General features: G+C 40.5%; 1 protein-coding gene across 10 annotated transcripts in view; it reads left to right on the forward strand.

Moving 5' to 3' along the window:
• LOC138064647 (rho guanine nucleotide exchange factor 28-like) overlaps window positions 1-27,386 on the forward strand; it is a 133,249-nt gene that overhangs the window by 4,203 nt on the left and 101,660 nt on the right. For 8 of the 10 annotated variants that reach the window (XM_068928190.1, XM_068928198.1, XM_068928199.1 and 5 more), the window contains 2 exons: window positions 4,717-4,760; window positions 26,767-26,914. In XM_068928190.1, the coding sequence (XP_068784291.1) occupies window positions 4,728-4,760; window positions 26,767-26,914 (181 nt within the window). In that variant the 5' untranslated portion in view covers window positions 4,717-4,727. Of the gene's footprint in view, window positions 1-3,927; window positions 4,062-4,716; window positions 4,761-26,766; window positions 26,915-27,386 lie in introns of those variants that run through there. The other 2 variants (XM_068928191.1, XM_068928200.1) reach the window with 2 other exon arrangements.

Consider the following 27,386-nt stretch of genomic DNA (forward strand, 5'->3'; position numbering starts at 1 on the left):
TTGTTAATGGAAACTTGCTGGTTCATGAGTACTGTACTGGAATCTCACAGTTTTTGAAGGTTATTAAGATATGAGAAGTAGAAAACCAGTATGATGTACAATAATTCATATCTGCCTGAGACTCATGTGGGTTGATAACAGCACTTAGCCTGTAGGGGCTATTGCGTGACAAATAATAATATAGCAGTGATAAGAGTGACGTGTAACACAGTCATCAAGTGGAAGAGAGCTAGGTAGAGGCCATCTTAAAATGCTTGTGCTACTAGACTTTTACAAGATATTTTGCTTAGAAAAAGATAGTGAATTTTTAAAGCCCATGAATGATGCACTTGACATGCTTGCTTACCTTCTAGTGGCCTCTGGGTGGGACGTACTCGTTCTTTCTTGTTGCTCCAGTTTGTCAGAAATCAAGACTTAACATGCTCGTCTTAATGGTAATAATGGAACTGTAATTCTGTGTTTTATAGACATGAGTCTAAATATGGCCACCACGAGGAAAAAAAAAGGGAGAAGAAGAATTAAATTCTTCAGGCACCTGCAAAGTATCACTGGCAGTTTATTTACATGGCCTGACAGTTTTGACTTTGTCATTTGCTTTACAGTCAATGAAGCAGCAGTAGTCTGTAGTACAGAGGTGTGAGATTGCGATCCAAAAGGAGAATATAGGGAGTAGGGCCTAAAGATCTCATGTTTTGTTAACTTTGAAGTGATGTATGGAAGAGAAATGTGAAACGTATGTTTTATATTGCTGCTTATACTTTGCAGCAATTTGCAAGGCTTACACAACCTGTAGCCTGGTCCTACTTAATGAGCCTTGGGTGTTCATGATGACAGCACTGGAGCCCTGACTTAAGTCCATATGAGTGCAGCAGTCTGGTCACAGAGCAGGATCAAAGTCTTGAGTCCTGTTTTCACCTACTCTGCTTCTTTCTCCCACAGTTATACTCTTTATTTACATGGAAGAGGAGAAAGTCAAATTCTGAATTGGAAGCCAGTTATTCTAGGATCCAGAAATACCCTTTTTTGTGTCTAGGAAAATGGTGATACACAGTAGGTGCTAGGACAGCCAAATAGTAGTTGCAGTGGACTTGGGGGGAAGAGCATTTTGGCTGCTAAAGGGTCACCTTGTCAACCAGTAGAAATGCCTTTATGCTGAGATTTGTGTAAGGCTTTCCCTTATCTAATTTCTTTAATGTGTAAGGAGTGGAAAAAGTCTGATAGTTGGCAAATTTCCCATTAAAAAGCAGTTAGGCCAGTCTCTGATGCTTTTATTTTCCAGCACTATGTTTCCTTCTTCCGGTCTTTCTAACGCTGGCATGTCTTGATACTTGGGGAAACCATTCTATAAAATGCTAAAATTGGTAGTGTTGAAAGCAAATGGATAGATAAGATTCCCACAACTGGCAACCAATAAATAAAATATTGGGTGAGGAAGAGAAGGATGTTGGAGGGATTATTGAGATATATTGCATCTTTTGATAAAACACAGCTATATTTGTCCATGCTCATGTCGATAAACTTGATCTGGTCAGGAGACCAGAAATAGCATTTGCTACCAGATCAAATGGGAGACTAGAGATTTTAAAAATTGTTAGGTAAATTATTTTATTTTAAAGATTTTTTTATTCTTTGTTGCATATTTACCTCTACTTGCCTGAAATGTATGCTGCAAGTCTCTCCCGTTTACAGCACATCACAACAAATGCTTTCTTTACATTTCCTGCTAAATTCAATCAAACTGGAAGCTGAAAAGGGATTTTTTTTCTGTGTATAGATGAATCCTGCTCCTTCTGAAATTGCGTGGGCTTGATGTTTGTGGGCAGTGCCTGAAATTGGACCTGTCTGTTAGATGTCAGTCCTGCTGGTTTCTGTGTCGGAGGCACAGCTGTCAGAGGAACAGATCAAGTTCCGCTCTGTGAAATGATGTATATCCACGACGTCGGGAACTGAACCTGGAGCCCGCACTTGCTGTGCGGAGAAACCGCTCCTTAGTGGCTCAGAGCGCTTGTCTCCATTGCATCTATCAGACCCTGGAGAATCTGCTGCTTTGTGAATTCAGCAGTCCTCTCCTGTGCAGAGGAGGTGAATGGTAGGGTAGCAGATGATGATGATACCTTAGTATCATCTTGTTCAGTCCCTTAGTGTGAAACAGAGATTGCAGAACAGCTGCTCAGTGGCCTAAGCTGAGTATTTCCTCTCAATGTGTATCCTTTTCTTCCTCCTGCCCCTCCCAGTGACTTCCAGCAGCCAAGCCCTGGATGGAGGAAAGACGTGAGCCAGTTGTTTAGAAAGGGTTTTGCACAACTGGCACTCTTAAGAGTGACCGAAAAGCAGAATTGTTTGCTTAGTGTTGTATATTGACATTCGTGGGTTCTTCTGTGGAAAGCAAAAAGAGGATCAGTTGGCTACCCTTTCGCATCCAGGAAACATCGTTATAAGCTGGTTTGTCAGGAGCGTGTCAGGTAGAAAATATTTCCGAGCATCTTTCAAAGTGGTTATAGTCAGTGTTCAACATCTAATGTCTTCTGAGTGCTGCACAAAAAAAACATTGATCGCTTTAGATGACCTGAATATTCATTTTATCTGTCCGTTCAGGATCAATACTGAGCTAGGTGCTTAGTATTTCAGAACGGAGAGACAAACCCTCAGAGGAGCCACAGTGTAACATCAATGAAGGGGAAGGTGGCTGAAGTTAGGAAGGCATGATATCTCCAGTGAATTTTGTTTCTCTTACGCGGTATAAAAGGGTTTTATTGTCCTGTTAGTACAATGATAACCCCCAAAGGAGGGGCTGAATTATGCTTTCTCATGCGCACTTGCGGTAGAGTAGGAAGACTAGGGGCATGCCTGCCTTCTTCATCCTTTCTTTGAGGGAGAGAAAGATATTTGCATAAGCCTCTTGAGGCTGTGGGGGTCGAGCTAAGTCTTAGGACAAAAATTATCAAAAGCAAATCTTGTTCTGTTGGCACGGCATAATAATTTGAGCGTGCTCATATTTTCTTGCAGAAGAGATAATGGAGTTTAATCTGGATATCTTCCTTTAAAGAGGGAAAACCGTTGTAGGGGATTTCCTATAGCAAAATAGAGCAATGGTGTAAAACAGCTGACTGGCGTGTAGCAATAGGAGAGCAATTGTGTTATGTCTCTCAACCTACCATTAAATGATGCCCATGCCCTTTATGTATGTATGTAATCTGTGTGTGGCGGTAATTGTGAGCTGGTGACAGGTCCGGGATAGAAGTTATGTGCTTCATCCGTTCTGTAATGTGACACTTCGGAAAAGCTCCACCTTGCAGTTTTCCTTGTGGAATTAATGTTGCAGCTTTTTAATTTCTCTTGTAACCATGTTTCTTCTGCACAAACAGGGGTGTGCTTCAGACGCTGCTACTCTCAAGGTTACAGTCAGGATTCAGTTGCTGAGCAGCTACAGGGCTTTGTCCCTCTCTGTCAGAGTCAGGCACCTTGGAGTCAGCCACAGGATTTTTCCTCCGTATGCTGAAAATAAGAAACCCCTCTGTCTGCTGACTAGGCTGACTGGATTAGCGTTTGCCTGATACCCTTTTCTGACAATGTGAAAGATTGTTTTTGGCCGATCGTTTGTGGCCAGTGATTTTGTAAAGTGTTTTTTTCTTTTGTGTTAAAATTGTACTGAAGTCAAACCACAAGAACGTAGCTACTTGCGAGTGTAGATGAATTGACAGGCACCATGAGACGTTTATTAACAAACTGTGCGCTTTAAAAGGAGTGTGTGCTGGAGGGGTCCGTTCTTGTTTTTGATGGAAGCTGTGCCTTCGGTATTCGCAGTTTGTAGGAAGGGAACTTTTCAAGTCCTTTCTGACTCATAGCAGGCTATACCTCTGCGTTAACAAGCTGTGTGCTGCGCAAGCGTGTTGTTCTTGGAAACTTTTCAACCTTAAAAACAAGGCCACATCTGAGTTGAGGCAGCCTCCTCTTAAGACAGGCTTTCTTTTTTGTAGCCTGTTTCGGTCAGCGGCGGGAGGTTTGCACGTAGCTGTGGAACCCACCTTACCGTTCGTTCGAAAGACGTGAAGTTGCTTCTGGTATGCTTTTTCTCGTTTGTCAGGGATGTTATTTTTAGTGTATGAATTTTGAGGATGTAGCAAGTTTGAAATACAATATTAGAAATCAGTGTTGCAATGATGACTGTAATTATTATAACTTCACTGATGTATTATATCAGTAGCTTGCTGTTTAGGTGTCTAAGGCAACCTACCTTGGGGATATTTTCTCTGAAGTTACTAAAATACTGGAACCAGATGTTTGGGATGTTGCTGTGGAGTACGACGTTGCTACAACTACATCTCTAGGTCAAATTTAAATTCTTTCCTTTGCCTCTAGAGATAAGAAAGGCTACATACAATTCACAGTCCTCCATTTACTGCAACTGCAGCGTCTCAGTGGCTGGGCTCAGCTCTCTGCTGACCTGTTTTGTTTACTGTGTCTATTGTGTGAAAAGCACACAGCATGTTAACTAAAACCAGCCACCCCTCCTCCAGCATTATACAGGCATCATTATACCAGCATTTCCTCATTCTGGAGAAATTTAGGGCAACTGGACATATGATAAGTTTAGTATCCTTTATTTCCTTAATCCTGAAAAATGTTAGCTTAGTTTACGGACTTGAAGAGGATATAAAAATATTAATACCTCCTGATTCAGTGTGTAATAATTCCACTCGTTTATTCTGTTTCTAGATGCCGTGACAATGGAGTTGAGCTGCGCTGAAGTACCTCTTTATGTAAGTCCTACAACATTAGGCTTCTGCCCTGAGAGTTGCTTTCTCTTGGATAACAGCTCATTCAAAAGCAGAATGAATGAAACCAAAAACCATTCTCTGGTTGTCTGAGACCTTAGGCTGTTGAAAGTTGCTGTGTAATGCAGACATGTGTGGGGATGATGTTTTCAGTACTGTGATTCACTTCTCTGAAGCTAGTTTAAAATTATTTTCCCTTTATGATGACAGTTTTCTTCTTTCTTCTTCAATACTCTCAATTTCAGTTTTCGAAAACAGAGATACAGTTTGTAAAGCGGCAACACTCCCTCCCTAGTTTCCTATGGTTTACAGCTGTGTTTTTTTCTACAGACTTCAAAACTGTCATTTTTTTCAACTTCCTTGAAGCAGAAAGTTGTGTCTAATCTCAAAAAAAAAAAAAAAAAGAGTAGATTGACATTTTTTAATGCAATGGAGTTTTTGTGTGAAACTTGAAGTGACTGGATAAAATAGGTGAACTCAGAGTTCAAAAACCATTGTTAACAGAAGTCAGGACATGCGTCAGTAAAATTTAGTTTACTAGGCCCTTTAATTGGGATGTGGGTATGAGGATTAAAACTTTGGCAGTCCAGTCATTATTATTATTAATAAAACGTGGTTGTCTTTTCTGGGCTGATCTGCTTTGGTTTTCAGTTAGAATGATAGTAGCAGAGATACGTGAATGTTAGTGTATACAGGGGTAGCGAGAGGCTGAACGGGGACCAAAAGGGTCGTGAAAGGTGAAAGATGACAAAACTATTAACTGCTTATTGTTATTAAATGGGGATGGAGGAGGAGCGTAAATCATCTGTACCAGGAGGATTGAAAGAACATAGAATTACTAACCCATCAGCAAGAGTTTTTGTTGCATTTGTCATCTTGGTGGTGGGAACCTCAGGTGGGAGAAAATTAGTTGCAGTATCTTTAATGGCAAAAAAGGCAGAGGGAGATTAATGAGGCCTGTTCATGTGGTGTCAGTTGTATGCAAGATCTTAAAAACACGTTTTGAAGGAGAGGCTAATCAAGGACATGGTGATAATGGATAAAATTCAATGTGATTTTATCATAGGTGGTTGCATCAGACAAACCCGATACCTTCCCGTGATAGATAACTGACCAGTTAGACAATTCAGTGGACTTAATCTATCTAGTTGTAAGTGAAACGTTTGATCCTGTGTCTCACAGGAAATTCGTATGTAAGGTGAAGAAGGCAGAGATTAATATTGTAACTGTAAGACAGATAAGGAGCTAGATAGATGGATACTACTGTGGGTTATATTGCAAAAAGTTATTAGAGTAGAGAGAGAGATACTACAAGTGATATTTCTAAAGGATCAGACTTAAGGCCAGTTCTGCTTAATGTTTTGATTATAACCCTGATGTGAGGGCCAGATGTAGGCTCATGAAATATGTGTAAATTTGTGGATATCATAATTTTGGGAGGTACTACTTACTATTGAGCAGAATTCAGTTGTCACATGGGCAGATTGAATTTTCCTGCATTTTATTTACTTCAGTTAATAAGATCATGATACAAAGCTATGCATTTGGGGACTAATAGTGATAAACACACTATAAACTAGATGCTCATAAATGGAGGAGGAGAGGGCTCAGGATTTACTAGTCCGCTGTAGGATGAATGAGATGAAAATCTGATTTAGCTGGGAACATGTACCCTAAGCTTTGTACTAGTGAAAGCACGTATCAGAACTGAGCTTTAGTAAGTTGCTGGTTGTCATCCATAGCCTCACACCAGCCACAGTGGGCAAATTTCATAGCTTCCCAGAAACCTGAAGAGAGTGTTCTGAACTGCAGTTAGGCAGTCACCAACTTGTTTCCTTGTGAGGGAATAGGGTTAGGTGGTGGCTTTCTGGGAGGCCTGCAGAGATTCTCCCAGGCCTGAGGGTAACCGTGACATGGAAACTTTCAAAGATGCAGCAGGGGCATCTACTCTGGTTGGCACCCTGGGTAAGCCCCAGCAGCTGGGGCTCAAGCCATTTCTGAACAGTCTCCTGTATTTCGCGTGGGAGAGCATGGAAGAGATGTGTGTATGTGGGAAGAAGGGTAAGCAAGTCTTTCAAGGGTTTGTGCAGGGGTTGGGAAGGGACTATATCACACTCTAAGGTGATTGAGAAAGATCAAAAGTTGTCCCTCAACCTTCATCTAAAACTTGAGGAGCTCTTTGCAGACCTTATAATGATCATCTGGGGTTGATGAAGTTATTCTGGTGTGGTCTGCTTCTGTGCATGGTGGAAGTTAGCAGCTGCAATGTTGCATGTTCAGAATCTTGCCAGTCACGATATTGTTCCTAAATTGAGTACTTCTGGATGTGTCTGGGAAGGTGGAAGAGGTCTGTCTCTCTTGAAGGTGTCCTTGAGTCAAGGCTCTTCTTTTCTCTTAGTTAGGTCCAATTACTTCAGTTTTGGAAACTCCTTCCAGCAGCTCCTCCTTTATTTACATGACTTTGCTGGAGAACACAGTCAAGTCAATATTTAAATTAGACATGAAAGTCCTTTCTGATTGTGAAATTCTTTGGACAGTTTACATTAAGCAGTTCTCTGGCTAGCTGAGCTCGTCTAAAATTTAGTGAATGTTCATTAGTAAGAAAGGATAGAGAAAGCATCTCTCAGGAAGGCTCTGAGGGAATATGACAAATATTTGCATTTGAATCAGTTCAGGTATTTCTCTGATGTGTTCCAGTCTCTCTTAAAGTGGGTAGTGGGACTGCAGAATACAACGTAATGACAATTGTATACCGCTCACATGCAACTTTTGACAAATGTCAGCATCGAATTGTAATGTGCTAATTTCCACAGGAATAAAATAGGCTTTAGTCCTAAGTCGTCTGTATTCAGTCTGTCAGAAGAATCTGTCAAAGAAAATGGTCAAAAGAGACCATAGATAGAAAATAGCCCTTCTCTCCAGCCTCTGCAAAAACATAGGTTTATGTTTGTTCAAGAGAGAGATCTACCACATGCTAGGTCCAAAATTAGGAAACTTTTCATACTCTTTTCAAGTGTTCTTTTCATCTATATCAACTGGATTTTATACCCCTCATAATTCTAAGAATGTCTGTATGACAGATGTGTATTTCATGTAAATTATCTGAGAGTATCTGCAGCTCTGTGTTTATAATACACTTGCTAAAATTTTTAAGGATTATATGCAAGATACTTTTTTGACTTGATATATGTGAGCAACTATTACAAAGCTGGAGGATGCATACAGCACTGTTATTTCAAACTGTCACACTTTGTCAGTACTGAATTTCCTTGCAAATCTGTCTGGTCAACTGAGTGACCACTGTTTATTTTTTGTTACATAAAAAGGAATATATTCGGAAAGCTTAAGGTCTTTGCTAGGTAAAATGATTTTTGTGGAATATAATTAAAAAAATACTTATGAAATTACTTAATTTCAAAAATGCATTATTTTGATACACTTTTCCTCATATGTAATTTCAGTGGCAGCAATACGATTAAAATCTAATTACAACACACATAAATGTCATGGTTTAAAAAATAAATGGTAATGAAACAGAAAATTAAATATTTCAAGTACATGTTTTTCAGTTAATTTGAGGAGCCTGTTTCCGGCTTCTAGACTGCAAAATACTGGTAACCACATCAAAAAATTACTCCTTATAAGCCAGTCTAATTTTCAGGATTGACTAGCCTTGGAGGAACTGATGCATAAATAAATACATGAATATTGTACATATTGTTTTGTCTTTCAATACTAATGGTATATTGTTTAAGTGAGTAGAACTTGAATTTAAGTAGCTTTCTCCCTCTTCAATTATGTTTGTATATATTAACTCATACAAATAAATTTATATTTATCTGGTCCTTTCTGTAAGGAGAGCAGCAAGCTGAGTCTTTTAATTTTGCAATGTAGTAAACACAGTATATGAAATGGGACCATATTGTCTTTAGGCAACCACCAGTATCATTGTAGGAAAAAAAAATTACGAGAAGAGTTTTTTTTTTTTTTTAAATAAAAGGTGAAGTATTTGACAAAGCACTTTGAAAATATTAAAGAATTTAAATATGGCAGTTCTGAATCCTGTTGAAAGCAGTTGCTGGTGCGGAAAAACAAATCTCTCTCTTAGAAAAGTCCCTCCTTATTTAATGGTAGGTGACTTTTTTAGAAATGTTAGTGATCATCAGCACTGATCTTTGACATTGGCAAAGAAATATCCTGCTGCCATGGGGCAAACAGACCGTGGGAGCAGTCAGCTTTGAGGAGGGGAAAATGAGTGATCTCAGAGAAGTCTGTAGATTAATCTTTACTGAGAGCCTGATAAATGTTTCCCTTGGGAGTAGTGGAGAGAAATAAAGAGATGCTGAGTCAAAGAGGATCTCCACAACAATTCCCTGTAGGCATCAGAGGGACCTTTCCTTCCAAGGAGTAGTGGGAGGTTACATGTCGATTTGATCTTTCCAGAGGAATATTTAGATGTTAGTTCTCTGAGAAGAGGCAGGGACATGGGCTCCAAACTCTGAGGATCAAGATCTGTCTGAAAAGAAAACTTCCACTTGGCCTTTCTGTTCTTAGCATATTAATACCCTTTTACTGTACATTGTTTACTAGTTCTCCAAATATACTTTGCTAAGATACCAAATTGTCCTGCCTGCCAGCATCTCTCTCACTGGAGTCAGCTAAAAATGCTTGAGATCAAAGCTCTTATTTAATTTTTCTCATATTCTGATATACCCAGTCTGTCACTTTAACTCTCCTAGGCGTTTGTGCGAGTTTGTTCTTGTTTGAGGTTGAGCTTTGTTTCCCACACTATTACAGCTGCTTCGGTGAAGCGTAGGCCCCAAGGAGGTCGGAGGGCTTATGTATTTGCTGTTTAGTACTGATATATTGAAGTATTCCTACAAACTATGGCAGTGCAGCGGGATTTCCTCTCACTGGATTGGGGAGGGCTGAATTTAGCCCTCCCTGCAGGAGGGCAGGACGTAGCACCAAGCTGTTTGCATCTGGAGAACGTCCAAGTGCCTTGAGACTTTCCCACCTTGGAGTAGGTCAGTGCTACTCTTTGCCTACGTCAGGCTATGGGCTCAGCTCAGCTTTGGCAAAATGAATTTTTCGCACTGTATCAACAGCTGTTAGGACAGCACCCATTGAAATATTATTAAAAAAGTGGAGTTCTTTATTACTGATTGAAGAGTCTTGGCAAATAAAGTTTTCTGGGAGAACAAAAGAAACAACTTGGAGAGGGTCGAAAGTTTTCATGAGCCCAATTTTCTTGCAGAGAAGTTTATTTAATAGTGAAAAGTGTTGATGTACCAAAAAGAATGATTACTAATGGGAAAATTTTAAATTTCCCATTAGCGTGAATTCAGGCAAAAAAGTGAATTGCCATTTCAAAAGTAGATTAGTTGTATTTCTGTGTTTTGACTTAATGGTGCCATTTATAGCTTTCTGGAAACAAACTAAAATTGCAGTTATCCATCTGTGTACTTATCTTTTTCTTTTAACTTCAAACTGTTTTATCTGTTGGAGAAAGTGTATGGTGATATGTGCATTAGAAGGAGGCAAGCATGTTTGCTCTATTTGGGTTTAAAACAAAATTTATCATGCGATGATATTTTGAAGGATAAAAGTATATGCAGTGTGCTAAAAGTGTGACTTTTTTGGAGGGATTCTTACCCTTTTTTTCTTTTTTCTTTATAGTACTTCTCCTCAAAGTCCTTACAGAGTTTGCATGCTCTTTGCAAACTGTTCTTTGCTTGTCCTGCCATTTGTTTGTTTAGGTCAGTGATTTGTTCTTGACAATGACATATAGCCTCAGTTCTCTCTATTTTAGGAACCTACATTTTCCATTACTGTAGTAATTTCAATGCCTGATAATCTTTATAACATACTGTTCCTCACAGTGCTCTTTTGTAGTCGTGAAATGTTGTTTAGCTTCATTTACAAGGAAGGTCTGAAGTGCTGTAAGTGTAGTAACATGCCGAAAACATAACAAAGGGGTGTTGAAGCAGGAACTCCAGGTTTCTCAAATCCTAACCTAGCGCTCTAAATGGGGCAGCATCCCTCTTCTGCAGCCTGCTTAGATGTTAAGTATGTCTGTTTGAAGAACATTTTCATGTGAGGTGGTTTGCTTTACTTGAGGATAAGTGAAAACTGCTTCCAGTGCATGGCATATCCATGGCTCGGGTGCATCCCATCTCATTTAGGGTGCCAAAGATAGGAGCACAGCTGCTTCAGACACCTGCTCCAGTCAACGGAGGGAAAACAGCACATCCAGGGGCTATGCCAGAGCTTAGGTGGGCATAGTGCATGCTTGCGTACGAGGGACCAGAGGGACTGGGCTTGGGGCTCTGGCTCCTCGCTCGCAGTCCTGCAGGGGAGTGGGAGGAACTGAGGCCGAAGGCTGTTCCTATGAGCATCTGGAGTACCTGAGACAGCATTGCTGGTCCTGAAATCAGATTATTAGTTCTCTGCACGCGCAAACGCACTGTCTACACTAGCATTTTCCTTCGTCGTTGCCCTTGTTGGAACTTGGCCTTGGTAGCAGCAATAGAGGAGTGACGTGTGCCGCCTGGCTGCCTTTGCTGACCTGCAGCCGGACTTGTTCTCAGCAGGTTGAGATGATAATGTGGTTTCCTTGCTGCCAGTCATTGGCAGCCTCTCTGCACTATTTTAAACATTACTGCTGGCTTGACTGTCTTTAAGATAGGAGTGCAAAACTAGAAATTATGCTAGTATAGGCAAGACAGAATCTGGCTGCTTTTTTATCACAGGCGATATGCACGTAGCCTATCCTTACAAAGACATGTCTGTGTTACAACGTATCTCAGTTAATTATCCTTTGGTTCTATGTTGTTTTATTTCCTTCTGTCATTAAGTAACAGTTTCAAAGTTTTTGGTCTTTTGTTACCTTTTCAAAGGACATACCCTCCCTCCAAGAATGTTTGGGCAAACACCTAGGCTACAGCCAGGTTCATTAGCATCTTCATTGTTTTCTTATTCTGAGATATTTTGGCTCGTCAAAGACGAGTTGGCATAATTCTCTGGGACCCGGTTATTAACATGATGACTGTGTATGCAGATAACTTGACAGTAGAAGGTAGAGTAAGATTCTCTTAAGATTAGTCATTTGTTACATCCTTTTTCTAAAAATAGCAAGGAGAAGGAAGGAGAAAGTGAAATAAGGGGCAGACTTCATACCCATGAGGCCCAGAGAACAGCAGCAGCAAATTCCTGGACTAAATTGTAAGGTACTTCGAAGCAAAGGCTGCTGTACATACGGAGAGTTTAACTACCTGGGTTTCTGTGGGTAAGAAACGTGGCAAAGCAGAATTCACTCTAAAAGGTTTTAGTTTGCAGAGAAGCTCATTTCATTATTGAGTAAATAAAGATATAAGCCAGTAGGCGCTGCCCAAGGAAGAAGCAGGGGAGCTCTATGCAGCCAGCATCGCTGGGTTTCATCTGCTGCTGTTGATATAGCCCTGGTACTATTGCACCATCTGCACACTCGACAGCAGCGGCATTGAGGAAAAAAATCATTACACGCTTTCATCGTGTATATTTACACAAACTGCTTCCGGGCCAGTTTCAGAATATTAACGGCTGCTCTATAGCTGAGTAAATTAAAGGCAGTTAGACTTTTTCATACTCAAATATAATTGGGTTTAGATGAGGAATTAAAGTCCTCTTGAAAAGCTCAGAAAGCAAAGGATGGTAGAGAGTTCTTTCTGAAAGAGGATTTCAGTGCATGTCCAGAAACTGCATTAATCTGATACTTCATCAGCAACTTCTATTTGTGCTGTTTGCACCTTTGTGGTGAGATTTTTCCAGAGTGCTCAGCACTGATTAATGTTTCTCCAGCTGAAGGCAGTGGTAAAGCGCAATCTGATGTTCATACGACGCTGAACTCTTCTGAAAAATTTCAGTTCTGCACTGACATCCATGCAAAAAGCAATTAAACAAACAGGATTTTGTTTGTGCTCTAGCAGTATCGCCAGGAGTAATTTGAGCACATCTTCCCCTCTGCTGGAAAATGTTTAGAGGTCTGTAGGCAGAGGGGCATTGAAAAACATTCAGCGAGACAGTTAAAAAGTTGCGAGTCATCCTGTTTGGCAGATAGAAATTCCGAATGATTTTCTAAAGTACATTAGTTAATCTCATTTGTCCCTCCAGCTCTAACAAGGTATGCAGTTCTTATCCTTCTTCACAAACGCATAGGTTTCAAGTGCATGAGAACTGGAAAACAGAATTAATAGAAATAGTTCAACAACGTATTCTATTTGGTAAACGTGATTGATGTTCAAAATGGTATAGGATTCCACCTTACTTTTGCGTGCAGCAAGTAGGAACTTAGGGCTTACATGTTGTTCCCAAAGTGAGTAGCTGGTCATCTGCTTTGCAAAGTTGTGTTCTTCCTAGATTTTCCCCCCTGCACTAAGAAGAGTTGAGGGGGGAAGAGGGGTGGAAAGGGGTAGTGTCCCACAGGAGGATGCAGCATTTTAATTTTTCTGCCCTTGTCACGTGCTCAATCTCTTCCGGCCAGCGCTTTTGGGAAAGAAGCCTGCTTCTACCCTGTCTTGCCCATCCCTTGCTTTTGTGCTCCTCACTACGGGAGCGGGGGAGAGAGGCCTTCTGTGGCAGTAGGGTTGGCCATGTCCTGGGCCGTAGTCTGTGCATTCAGCCAGGCTAAAGTCACCGTCTTATTAGATGGCGATTTTGAAACAAACAAGCAGAAAAATGTATAATGTGCAGCAGGCTTCCAACTTGAATTTGGTGCTGCACAGAGTTATGTCTACTGGCCTGATCCAGGGCTGGCTAGAATCAGTGCGTGTTTTGTTGCTGGTGCCCGTGGGAGCCAGGTGAGGCCCGGGGCGGGCGGGCGGGCTGCTTGGTGTGCGCACAGAGGAGCCCGCACAGTGGTTGGCTTGTGGTTGGACGCGTAGCTGCCGCCGGAGTGAGACGCTGAGCACATGGATTTAAAGCAATGAGTTCTATTTTAAAAGATATGAAGGAAAAGAGTGGGTACTGCAAAGCACGTCCATTAGCAATTGGATCATTTTTGCTCTGGTGTATTATTTTTTTCCTTCTTTTTTTTATTTTGCTGCTTAATTCCTTAGATTACCATATTTCTTGGCAGGGACTGTGCACTTGTGTTTGTACAGTGTCTGCGACAGTGGAGCCCTGATGTCACCCAAGACTCTTAGCAGTGTTGTGAGAATAAGAAGTAATCTGATATTTATCTATTATTAGTCAAGTTGATTGAAAAAGGTAACTCCTCTTTTGTTTCAGTTAATATCAGAATAGGTGTTCATTTTCTATTAATATGCCTTATGATGGAAGTTTTCTGACCTGTATTTGTAAACAGCACACTCCCAAGCTGCTTAATTCTTCTGTATGTTTATATGATTTTATACACCAAGATAAATTGTGTTACTGTAGACAGCAAAATACTGAACAACGTTTTAATGACAAACCAACAAGAATGTTCATAGGTGTTTTGGTACTGTGTAATGCTTATTTTTTTAAAATTTCTATTTCTTCTGAGAAAGGCATCCAGACTACTTTTATTTCTATCAAGCAGTTCCAGAAGTAGAAAGTGTCCTGTTCTCTACGAGTGTCGATTACTTTACCGCTTGGGAGACTGAAAACTTTTCTCCACCTTCCCTGTTGTCGTAGTTTGATGAGGCACTAAACACAGCTTTAAGACTTCTAGTTACAGACTAAAAAGAGAAGTTACGGCCCTGTAAGGCAAAGCATCGATTTGCTATGAACTTGCTCTGCAGGTTTAGATTGTTTAACAACACTGGTAGATTAACTCTGTACTAGCAGCCAGATCAGGTATTGTCTGTCTTCCTGCTGCTGACATACAGCAGGCATAAAAAGCAAAGCCGACATAAGCTCTCTGCATCGTGTGCGCTCTCACTAATTCAACAGAAATGAGATTGTGTGCACAGGTCTGTCGTGAGTCAGATTAATATGACTGGGTGCAGCTCATGGAGAAGTGTAAATGGTCTAGCTGCCAGCTGTAGCTTTAAAGGAGAGATTAGTGTCATTTCGGACTTGTTTTTTAAATAGATTAAAAGCAGCAGCTTAGCATTCATCAGCTTATGTTGAGGAAGGAATTGGTGGGTGCACTATCTGCCTTTTCTCTTGAATCGTTCTGTTCATCTTTATGATTTGCAGAATCTTTTGAGGCTTTGGTCCCTTTTACCTGAATTTTGTGTTTCTGCAGCCAGGTCCTGGGGGAAACCAGCCACTTGTGATCGTATGAAGTGTCTAAGCTTCTGAGTTTGGCACTAGAATATATTCCTGAAATGGCTGATTGTTCAAGTTATACTTTATGTTTATGTGGCTTTTGATCTTCCATTATGAATTAATCCCTTCAGTCTGCTAGTAATGCTTGTTCCTTTGCTCTGAGCTCACCCTAGATACCAGCACAGCAGTGCAAAGGGAGAGTTAGGCGATACCCACACCAGAGCATTATGCTTTTTTGTTTACCTCCTGGCAGCAGGGCATGGTGCATGTTTGTGGCCTAAAATGGTGCCAGCCTTTCTTTGCAGTCTTGCTGAACTGTAAGCTCCTGCTGTGTTTATGCCTTACACCTTTCTTGGGACAGTGCTGTGTGGTGGGGAGGGAAGAAATGCAAACTGGAACAGCTAGCAAAAAACAAGAGAGTGCAGCAGTAGAAATGAGACTGAGGAGATCATTTTGTTGTCATAAGATGATGCTATGGAAAGTAAGGACCAGAGAAGTGGCTGGGGTTATTGTATGTGCACTGAGTTAAATACATCGATATGTCTAATGTATATTTCTTTTTAGTGCGGGTAATACTAAAAGCAGTTTAGTGGTGCAGAGCATCACAAAGCCTTGCAGATGTATATGTTGTTACTTGTGATTGGATTTCCTCTTTTCAGAGGAATTGCATTTAATCTTACTGTAAGTATACAGTATTTCAGATTCCTGCAGTTTTTATTCCAATAGATTCTAGTTCCTTTTCCCAGGGGCCAAATCTTGCAAGAAACTTGTTCTTCTGTCTGTCTCTGTGAAGACAGTGAGCCTCTGTCACCTACTCTAGCCTAGTGAGGAAGCAGGACATGCAGCTTATTTTGAAGCATCAACTGTGCAAAAATGCTGGCGTGTGCAAGTTCGGAGAATCCTAGTACAGTAGATATACTTCCGTTTGTCACTGAGGAGAGTATTAAAATAAGCTTGACTAAAAACCCGCAAGGTGTAGGGCTTGATCTTCTATTAAAAAAAAAAAGAAAAGCAGCCCTATTTCTCTCTTCTTATTAAATATAATTAAAAAATATTAATCTCCAGCATTGTCAGCAGGCTTGAGTTGAACTTGTGCCTGAAAACAGTTGTACAGAAATTGAGGCTACACTGAATTATTTAGTGCAACCTTCTGGCATATTGCTGGCCATTACATTTCACCCAGTTATCATGTATCAAGGTCAAAGACTTATTAGGCCAAACATTTCAGCTCTTAGAAAAAAAGTTAAAACATGTGCCAGTTGTGGAACAGGGAGAGGCCAAACGGAACTGTTTAGGTGAGAAAAAGTCCCCAGGTCTGCACATTAGGGGACTATGTGCAGACTTGTGCTTTCAGAACAGGTTAGACAAAAACTGTCTTTAAGGAATGGTTTAGCTAGAGTTGATCCTGCCTTGAGGCAGGGAAATAAACTAGTTAACCTTTCAAGATCCCTTCCAGACTTCTTCTTCTTTTTGTTTGAAAAGTGTACTTTGGTCATCTATTTGCACATACATGAATGTTTTGGGTTTGTTTTTTTTTTTTCTTACAGTAAATATTTATTTGGACAGATAATCCCTGGCTATTAAGTATCCAAAAAAGTGGCAACAGCTACCACAAAGACTTATTTTCCCTTTTAAAAAGGCATTGAATCTAACCTAAAATGGTGAACTCGCTGAAATGTCATCTCAAAATAAGGAGGTTTATAAATCTTCATTAAAATTTTTCTCTGTTGGGAGTTTTCTCTTCAAGGTTGTTGTGAGACCTTGTTGGAAGCATCCTTCAGGTTATGATTTGAGATGCAAGTGGTCACTGAACTCCTTTTTGTCACTCTTTTGACAAGAACTCGAAGCTGCCTCAGTTGCTAATCAGGAAAGCCCTGACTTACCTTCACGAAAGATAGGGGAGATGTTTCTTTCTTGTGTGAAGAGGTTTCTGCACAAATGCTTTCTCTGCATTTGTTACAAAGCTACCTCATACTGAAAAAGCGCTTGAAAACACTTGGTGCATAAAGCTCATGTTGTTTTGAAAGTCTGATGTTAGCTATTGCCTGTGCACCAGAAGAGCGGCTTGTGCACACACAAACACGGAGGACCAAAGTTTGGTCTAGTGTGAATGAGTGAGGTTCACTTGATATTGGTGAAGTTTTGCCAGCATAAATCAGCAGTGGATTTGACTCTTCTCAAACCACCTTTATGTGCAGGTTTAATTTTTATAAAAATACATCTGTAGACTTCTGGGCAATGTGTAATACTATTTTGAATACGACCGTATCATCACATACCTTACTTGTATGTGGAATTAATTATGCTTTTCCCGTTACTGCAGATACAATAGAGCTGTTGTTATACTCAGTTGCTTCTTCTCTTGACTAGTTCAATTGGGGAAAAAAAACCCTATTTTCATTGGAGATGTTTTTAGCTTTACAATTTGTAACTTAATGCCTATATGAAATGTTCAGCTATTATCTCTTATTTTGTCTTTCTCTTTGCTACTCTTCCTTCCTTCCTTGTGCATAATTGCTGTTTCATTGCTTGTTCAGCCTTGAGGCCAGTTGCATTCCTTTCAAGTTGGTAGGCATATGCTTTCTTAAACAATTCAGTGACAATGTTTACTACAGTCTAGCCACGAGAAGTGTCCCTTGAACATTATAAAAACATCACTGAACATTAGAAAGGTTAGTTTTATAACTACGTCCTTGTTGTTAATGATTTAGGTATGATCGTTCTGTATTTTAAAAAAAGTTATTTGCAACTTGTCTGCTGCTTCTCCCGCAGGTTATTTGTCACCTTTTGTATGGGATTGTTGACTGTTGCAACTAAGTTTCATTACAAAGGTCATGAAAACTATATGGCTGCTCAGGGAAGATACCTTGCCACTGTTCTTATTTAAGGTCTATCTAAAGTACCTTCAAACAATTCACCTTAAATTATCAAGTTTTTCTGAAGCGAGTCTGTTGAACACTGAAGAAATGTTTTAATGCTCTTGTCTTGTTCTGATAAAAGAACTAGACTTCACACTCTGGCAGGGACTATGTAAAGAGGAGGAAATTAATGAGTAAAATTATCCAGCCTCCTTCATGTTATAGTGTTATAAGTTAAATAATCAGGATAGTCTCTCTTGGCCTTAAATTTTGTGTATCTATGTATAGCATTTTGAGGTCTTGTCTTAGTCAGGATTGTTAAGAAAAAGTTTTAACGTGCTCATTTTAATTATCTAAAGTAAGTATAATTCTGAAGTCAAACTGCCTGCATGCCTAATGTAGACTTTATACTGGAATGTACTGTTTAACATGCATATCTATGTTAAACTATAGTGGCTAATGACAGCTTGCGTAGAGGATAAAAGCCCCATTATTACTAGCAATACTTGGGATTCTCATTTACTTCAAGATCTTGGGATTAGCATTTTTTGAACAAAGAAGCCATGTTTTACCCCTGCACATATAATTTCCTTAGAGCCTGTAATTACAGATTTAAGGTCTGTTTATACCATTATATGTACAGATAATATCCTTGCAAACCCCAAGTTCATACATTTTTATCTTAAGCTATTATGTTGCTTGTATAGTTTGGTAAAGAGGTTTTTAGGGTACTTTAGGATGCATGCTAACAGTATCTAAAAACTGAAGTAATTATTTTTATGGTAAAAGGCTGTCAGGAAAATAGGTTTATCCAGACTATTTAGACTAATGTAGGAACCAACTGTTAAGTTTTCAGCAATAGTCAGTATGGTGGACTAAGTCTGTCAGTCCACTAGCGGTCTTTTGCATTGCATCTGTTTTACTGGGGCAGGTTGCTAGTGAAGAAGGTATTGCCCAGATGAATTCAAAACAGAATTTCAGTTCAGGTTAAGGTGGAAATTCATAGATGTTTATTTATTTGGACAAAGGATAACTTGTGGCAAAGTAGGGATCAGACATGTTAGAAGTTTCATGATCTCTCCTTAGGCCCATCCTGCCTGCCTGGTAGTCATGGTGCCTCATCCCTGAGGGTTTTCTTGCTCTGCTTCTCTCTCCTTCACGTAGGGAGCATGCCCTTAGTTTCTCCTTGCAGTGGTTGAGCTGTCCCTCGACACAGCCTTCATGCAGATGATGATGAGCGTACTGCTTGGAGGCAGGAGCTGTTTCCCAAGGTTGTCAGGGCAGATCTTCACTGTTCCATGTCTGAGACTTGGAGGCTGCCTCCAGTCTGGGTCTTGGGACGTGATGTCCCAGGAACCCTGCTTTCCGCTGCTGCTTGCCCATCCCTGTCAACTATTGTTCTCCCTAGAGAAACCAAATAAAAATATATGTCTGAAAAACCTGTTTGGTTACATTGAAAGAGTGCTTAGACCTATAAATCCCGTTCAAAGCACAAACTTTCCTAATCTCCTTGGCTCCAGTGCCAGGGCAGCGTTATCACGAATAATCAAAGATACACTTTTCTTTCTAAATCCCAAGGAGGGCAAAGCTGTCAAACAGTTGCTCAGTCACAGGTTTAACGTGTTAAGAATCCGATCAGGATCTGTCTCAATGCCCCTTGGTAGCTGCACCCGCACCCGTCTGATCCTCACCCCCATGCTGGGACCGTCATTCTCAGACCTGCGAATTCGCACATGGATGGGGCTGTTTGGTGATGCACAAGCACCAGCCTGGACTGTGCAGGTCCTCTTAGGGTAATGGGTCGGGGGAGCAGGCTTTGTTCCCCTGATGCCAATGGGTTTTATCCTTCTAGGCACTGGTATTATTGATGTAACTGTGGCTGGAAAACTTGGACCCCTCCTTATATATAGTTTTTTTGGAAAACAAAACCCCTGAAATAAGATATACTGCTATATCACATTGTGAAGGTGTTTGTCATCAATGCAAATAAGGAAGCCAGCTTGAATTTTTTGATGCTTTTGTGTTATTTCACAGATGGCAATGGTAATCCTGACCCACTTTAACTGAGTGGCAAAACTCCTCTTGGAGTTTTCTCCACTTTTCTCCTATGGTCTTTAAACAGGGTGGCTCTTCCTTCTGTACAATTTCTATTTGAGATTGGTTCTGTGTGACTGAAACCAGAGATATGAAGGTGATGCCAGTGGGGGATGTGGAGAGGATCTAATAAAAGCAGGAGCTTCTGGATCCTGCCCATGTTAATAAATGGATTTTGTGCAGCCTGCTACATTGTCAGAGGGGCCTGTTGAGGTCTAATCTTCTTGAACCCTGCGTTGCATCCAGGATTTCACAAATCACTGGTCCCTGACACTATTTTCTTTCTTCTGTTTGAATATTTTATATTTTTCTTCTAGATCCAGGCTGTGAGAGGGTGATCATTGCCTCTCTAACTTTTGAGCTTGAGATGATTGGACTACTGCCCTGTATTCTATGTGAAGTTTTGCTTAGATTAGTGGTTTTTTTTTTTTTTGGAGGGGTGGGGGGGAGAGGTCCATGCAGCACTTGAGGTGATTGGCAAAAATTTTGTTTGGTCTTTAGCATGTTCCTTGGTGCCTTTTTAGAATCAGAGGAGCTTCTGGCTAGCTGAAGTTCTCTACAGTTACAGTCCTAGTTGTTTGTCTCCAGTCTTCAGTTCTGATATGTTCCTGAGATGGTTGGGCAAAGTCGAAGTATTCATTCTGAGTGACCCAGATGTAAATCTAAGGAAGGTAATAGCAGGCAGGTCTCAATAAATGGCCCTTACCTTTAAAATTTTCTTCCTCTCTAAGCTTGCCAGAACCAACACTGTATAATCTTCAGGGCATGGCACCATCCCTAGCATTTATGTGAGGAACTGACTGTTATTATGGATGGTGTTTATTTGCTGAGATGGTGAAGTGGCACATCCTTTCTTTTGCTTTAATTAAAAGGGGATTGAATTATTTTATGTCCATGTGGACTCTGAGAATGCTTAATCATACTTGCATACTTAGAGAAATAAACCTATAACTACCTATGATATGTTCTTCCAAGTTCATCTGGAAATAAGTAGGCTTTTTAGGGAGAAGAAAGGGTAGGAGAGAGGTTGAACTGTCAGTAGATAAATGAGCTTGTGAAAATAGTGTCAAAGACAAGCCTTACCTAACAACTGATAAATTGCCAGAAAAATCCTGTCCTGTCCACACTATCACAACTGCCTTGTATTCAGGCCACTTGGCCAGTTTTCCAAAGATGAGTGGCTTGTGTGGCTTGTCTAGTTTGGATTTCAGTACCTAAAGGAGAACTGCTAGGTCTAGATTGGTTCTGTATTTAGAAATGCACACTGTATTGGAAGAAGTATGTCAGTAGGATGCTTTTCCAGCTACAGTGTCTGGAACAGGCACAGAACAAATGTCGCTTTCTAGGAGCACGATGTCTCAATTTCAGGTAGGTAGTTCATATATTGTCATTTTTTTCTGTGGTTTTTGCTCTTTAATAGTTACATGTGAATTAGGGCTTAATTACCTACTTTGGAATGCAGATAACCCTAACTTTAATCTCTCTGTATTTTAGTGATGGGTCAGTGTCAGAGTTTTTTGCAGATTTGAGAAGGTGCTCCTTGCAAAACGGGGTAGGAAGCAGTGGAGCAAATGGTTTTCCCCACGTGCAGTGATAGTCAAGTCAAACAATTTTTTTTCTATGAATATGAATTTCTTGTGGAACTCCTGGTATTGTATTTCACCATTGTTTATTCACACTATTTAATTGATATAATAGTCTAGTGGATATGTGTTTTGGTGGGGAGCCTGGGTTGAGCGCTTAGGCTCTGCCAAGAGGAAGCTGTGTTACAAAGAGGTAGTATCCCCAGAAAAGCTGTGGGAAAGACTTGTGAAGCAGAGGGATGTTGCTTTGGTGGAGGGGTATGTTACTGCATCTTATTTCAAGATCCACCCTACTTCCCTCCTTCCTGTGTACCTTGTAGGACAGAAGCAGGAGGACGGAGCCAGAATTGCTGCTACGTCTGTCACTCCCTAAGTCTGTCTGTATGTAGAGGAAAAAACCATGCAAGTAGCTTGTACTCTTTCACAACCATGCAAGTAGCTTGTACTCTTTCACAGCATCCAGTTCCTTAGACTGGGCTGTCCTTGCCCAGTTGAATGAGGAAGTAATGGAGAGAGGGGAGGAAATAAATGCCTCTGCAGGGCTAGGTATAATGGAAAGATATAAAGCATCCCTTAGATTTACGCTAATAAAATAAGCCCTTTTCTCAAAGGGCTAAAGTTAAGGGTTCTGGGTTTCTGCCTGGCTGAGCTTACTTCGTGTGTACAGAGAGGCTAACTGAAATCAAGTTCCTGTATGTCTCTGAAGCTCTGTTTGCATCTTTCTAATACTGACCTTTAGTAATTGTTACAATAAATAACTCAAAGTGGTTGTGGCCTTGAAAGTTTGTGTTATTTACAGTGTATATATTCTTCAACACTTCTTTGTGTAGCAGTCTTTCCTGGCTATTCATATTTGTCTAAGCGTTTTTTCCCAACAAAGTTCCCTGCATCAGTCTCCAACAAGGAGCTTCTCCAGGCCTTCATGTGGCAAATGCTAGGGTGTGTTGTCTTTGGGAGAGGTTTTCTGGCCCAAAGATATTCCATGTGTTGATCAAAGTTCTGGAAGAAATATATAGTCATTGCTAGTGAGGTTGGCAGCTCTCTCAAAAATGTGTCCAGGACTGATTGCATGGTAAAGTCAACTCTCTTGAATGATCTGCAGTTACGTACAGCTAAAGACAAGGTCATACATCCAGAAACAGTATAAAGAACTAAATTAGCTGACAGATTTTTCCCTCATTTTCTCCCCCTCCATCTCTGTTCCTGAGGGATACTGGCTGCATACTGATCTGCCTTGGGAGCTGAATGAATCCGTTCAGCTTTTTCAGCTGCAGTGTCTGGAAGAGGCTCAGAACAAACACTACTTCCTTGTAGTATATCTACCTGAATGTTTTCTAGAGTTGACTGCAGGGGACCTTTGCAGTCTTGGACAAAAATGATTGTGGTCACAAAGCTGGCTTCATGCAGAGGTAATGAACAGCATGATAATTGCAGCATGATCTTGCTGCAGTTCATTTCACGGTTGTGAAAGAGATGGAAAAGCACACTTGATGTATGCATAGATATATACTGGAACACCTCTCATAGCAGCAATAAAAGTATCCTCAATGTTCCATACTATTTATGTTTTCATGTGTGTAATAAAGAAACCTCTGTCAACACTGTTTGGAAGAAACTGCAAGTGGTCATAAGAGTGGGAAAGACTGGTCTGCCAAATAAACACATTTATGCCAGGAGTGCAAATGGAAATTCATCTCCATTAGTCACATCTGTTTGAGATCTTGTCTAGCTGTATTACAGCATCAAAATTTTTTTCAATTTATATATATTAATTTATAGGCCTAGTTACATACATGCTACATATGCAAAATACTATCTAATAATTACATGAACTGTACGATAATTAAAATGTAAAAAAGATTTTGCTAATGTGGGGAAGGAGTCGATCAAACACAGTGTGAGGTGGTTCTTGCTAGTTCCACATAGTCCCATAAACTCCATTCCTTTTACAGCATGTCATTATAGATCCCTGAAGCTTCTAATGGAAATACTGCTTTATGCTGAAACCAGGTGTTAAAAAGGCACAACTCTGCACCAAAGAAAAACTGTGCTAAATGAAGACATGCCTAAATATTCAGGTTACAATGTAGTGCTAGATAGGTTTTGAACAGCAGTGGCATTGCCTTCAGCAAAAAAGATTTTATATTTCATGTCCTGTTCAGGATGTGGCTAGCGTATCTTACCTTTAAAAAGATCAAAGCTAACATGGAGATTAGTATCAAAATATTTCCAATGTACAGTAAATATGCCTTGTCAAATACGGAGTAGCTATGATAGGGGCTGTCATGTAGCTTTGAAGTCCAGATGAAGGCTGTAGCTCAGAGAAGCGGGTGAGGAAGGCAGAAAGGCTAACGTGGGGTGGAAGAGAAGTGAGAAGATGTCCTGTGAGAGGTTGGGCAGCAGCGGAGCTGGCACAGGGACATGGCCAGGTGTGACGTATGTTGTGGAAAGCAGTGGTGGGACAGGAAAGGATGTAAGGGTAGGGATGATTTCCAGGGGTAACAGGATGCAGTTGTGAAAGATTTTTCAGGTAACGCAAAGAGGACATGACATGACTGTAGGAAGGATATTTTGGACAGGAATAGTTGAGAAGAAAAGAGGTACTTTGATACTGGAGAATAAGCCATTTATGGCGGTGTGGACAACAAACTGTTGAGTCTGATGCCTGTTTTAGTAGTGACAGTAGCAAAGAAAAATATGGCATTAAGCAATCTGAAATAACAATGTCTGAAGAAAGGATGGATGTGAAGGCAAAAGAGAGATGATGATAGGGGCTTTGTACTTTGTGAAATAACTGGATCTAATGCCAGATGTGTTAATCACACGACATCCAAAATGTGCAGCTTCATATTCCCATTGAAAGTAACTTTCTCTGTTACTTTTGAATTCTTTCTGGTAATACAGGTTTTAACCCTCATTTTGGATCACATGGGATTTGCCAAATGAATCACTTAATTGGTTGGCCAGATGCAGGATAGCTGCCATTTTACCTTCCTTCTGTAAAAATGTCATTACCTTACTAGCGATTTGTTCTTTTGGAGGGTTTTAAGGTGTGAGTCATGAAATAACAGCTTTTCATCTCATACCCATCAGCTATCTTTTCCTGTCTCTTCCTCTCTTATTTTTGACCCTCCCACTTTGTAAGGCAAGAACTTGTGAAATTCTCCCTCATGCCTGTACATCAGGCAGTACGATCACCACTTCTTAAGATGTTCCTATGTCTTCACTGCATCTAAATTATTTTAGGAAAAAGAGCGGTGTAAGCCAATGGGCTTGATTTTTTTTTCTTTTTCTTTTTTTCTTTTTTTTTTTTTTTAAGAGTAGGCTTATGAAATCAGAAATGCTGCCACAAAATGTCGTCTTTGTTTCATGCAGTTGATGCAAAGTGTAAAAGCTGGCTGACTGCATAATCCTGCAGTATTAGGAGTCCAGAGGGTTTAGAGCTAGTTTGGGAGTTGCAGCTGGGAGAAGTGCACATGTGGATAAAATTCTGCTTTGCTCCTGCGAACTTGGCTGCTGTCAACTAAGCACAAATTAGAGCAGTCCATGGAAAGATTTGAGCTATTTCAGTGACTTGCCATGTTCCTTTCTTCCCCAAAAAGCCATCCGCAGTATCACTCAACTGATGAAATGGCATATTCATGTCTAACATAAAAAGAGTTTAAAAAAAAAAAAAAAAGATTAAACTCTAAGTAATAATAGAAGCAAAAAAAAGCAATTCTGTTCTATGTATAAACAACAATGTACAAACCAAGGAGAAATAAGAGAAAATTCTTAGCAGTTACAGTAACACTTGAGGCTGATAAACAGAGATGCCTTTTGGTTTCTGGGGGATGACGGACATGTTTGCTCCAAATGGTAGACTCCTAATGCTGCTTACATCTGTCCTTACAAGAACAATCCTATTTAAGGAAGATTTTTTGTGTCTGAAGCTAGCTTTTGCCTCTTCGGTCTTAGTTCAGTAGACCTGCTTGTACTGAAGAGGGAAACAAATGCAGGATTCACGTTCTTATGAGTGATGAGGAAGGCGTCCTTAGGGCAGGCTGTGGAAGGTGCGATGCTGTGAAGGGGCCCGCAAGAGTCCTGCCGCGCTCGAGCGAGCGAGCGTGGGGCCTGGGAAGGCTGGAGTGGACCCGAGTGGGGAGCCGGGTACAGGTGGCTTGGGGATGGTGAAGTGCTTTTTTTCAAGCACAGCAGCAAATTATCCGGCACCTTGTGCAAAGAGACTCAGTAGTTGTGTAACGGATGGAGGGAGGAGCCCGACGCTTGTCAGAGCAGTCGTGGCGTAACTGCGTTCTTCAGTCACAGAAATTTCTGTGATACTGTGTGGTGCTTTGATGTAGTTTTTTTTTTTTTTTTTAACCAAACTTATTTATGGATCCAGCTGGGTCAGTGCTGTGATAGCTGTTTCGAATAGAGGCAGGTTAGGTGTCCTTTGGAAGTGTGAAACGTTGCGATATCCTTCTGCAGTGCGTTTTCCAGAAAAGACCAATTTAGCCAGATGCTGGGACAATTCTGTCTTATTTAGAATACCCGTGGCAACCAGGAACCCTGCTGGAGCAGGCTGTCCTCCTCTTGGAGGAAATGCAACTTCATCTAAATTTCCTCCTGCAGACATGTCAGACGTTTGTTATTGTTTGCTGCGTCTCAGATCCCTTTCCTGTTCTTTTTTGAAGCTATTGTACAACGGATTTTTCTTGGCTTGTTGCTTTCTATTTATTATAAAAAACATGGACAGATATTTGGGAACTAGCATTCTCTGGAACTAGCAGAGTCAGCTGTAGAATTTTATCAGTGCTTTCGTTTTGTAAACCAAGTCTGAGATAATTTCAAGCACTTTTGAATTTTTTTTCACTCAAAATTTTCATGTTTTTAAAGCAAAGAGTGCTTTTGGAAAAAGCAAAATTCTCAGGTTCATTGACTTGCTTATTTTGATGTATTTTTAATTAAAATTCAGATACGTTTACATGGTTGGGATGAAAGGAATTAGGTAAAAGACGTGCTATTTAAAGTCAAAACTTTAAATCACCCTTGCTTGTGCAGTCATAAAAGTGTTATTTTCTGAGTGGCAATAGAAAATAGCAGGTTTGTTGTTAAATCACAGACTCTGCATAATACAGAGTTGAAAAGGTTATAATAAATTTGTATCTGAAATACGTGTTAATAGCTTTACTGGAGATGAGAAAATTACTGGATGTTTATGAAGGTGCTTTCATTTTTCAGGGACAGGTGACTATAAATGCAACTTTTGGCAAAGACATTTACCTCCCAGAAGATGCTGAGTTTTACTTTGTTTACAATGGATCCGTGAAGAGGCATGTAATGTTTGCTGAGCGAATTAGTGATAATGCTCTTCAGTCCGTTGTTCCAGGTGAGAGTTACTCTTGTTTACATCTTTCTTCTCTTTGCTATACTCCACCCCTATTCTGAAGCTAAGCACGACTGGATAATTAGATTTCACTCTGCTTTGTGGTTCTGTTGTGGAAGCAATAAAGGAATTGAAGGATGGCCTTCGGGATCCAGGCTGAGTTTTACTGATCAGAGTTTGACCGTGCCTCTTACAGCAGTCTGTCTCATTCCCCAGAACAGTTCAGGCTTCTACAGTGTTACAGGCAGGGCTTTCCTGGGCTCGCAGAATTGGATGTGCACAAAAGTGCAGTCTTCAGGCATGGCATCATTTTTAATCTGAAAGAATTCTCTTCAACAAACCCAGCCTTTGCCACAACTGTTTACCTCCAGGCATCCTCACACCTGCAAAACTCATGTCTTTGCCTGGGCCATCGCTGCATGCAGTAGTGCGCCAGGCTTGCTAGGCTCTTGCAGTGACAGCGTGAAGTGCTTGG

This window comes from Struthio camelus, chromosome Z (genome assembly GCF_040807025.1).
Source record: "Struthio camelus isolate bStrCam1 chromosome Z, bStrCam1.hap1, whole genome shotgun sequence".
Taxonomy (NCBI): Eukaryota; Metazoa; Chordata; class Aves; order Struthioniformes; family Struthionidae; genus Struthio; species Struthio camelus.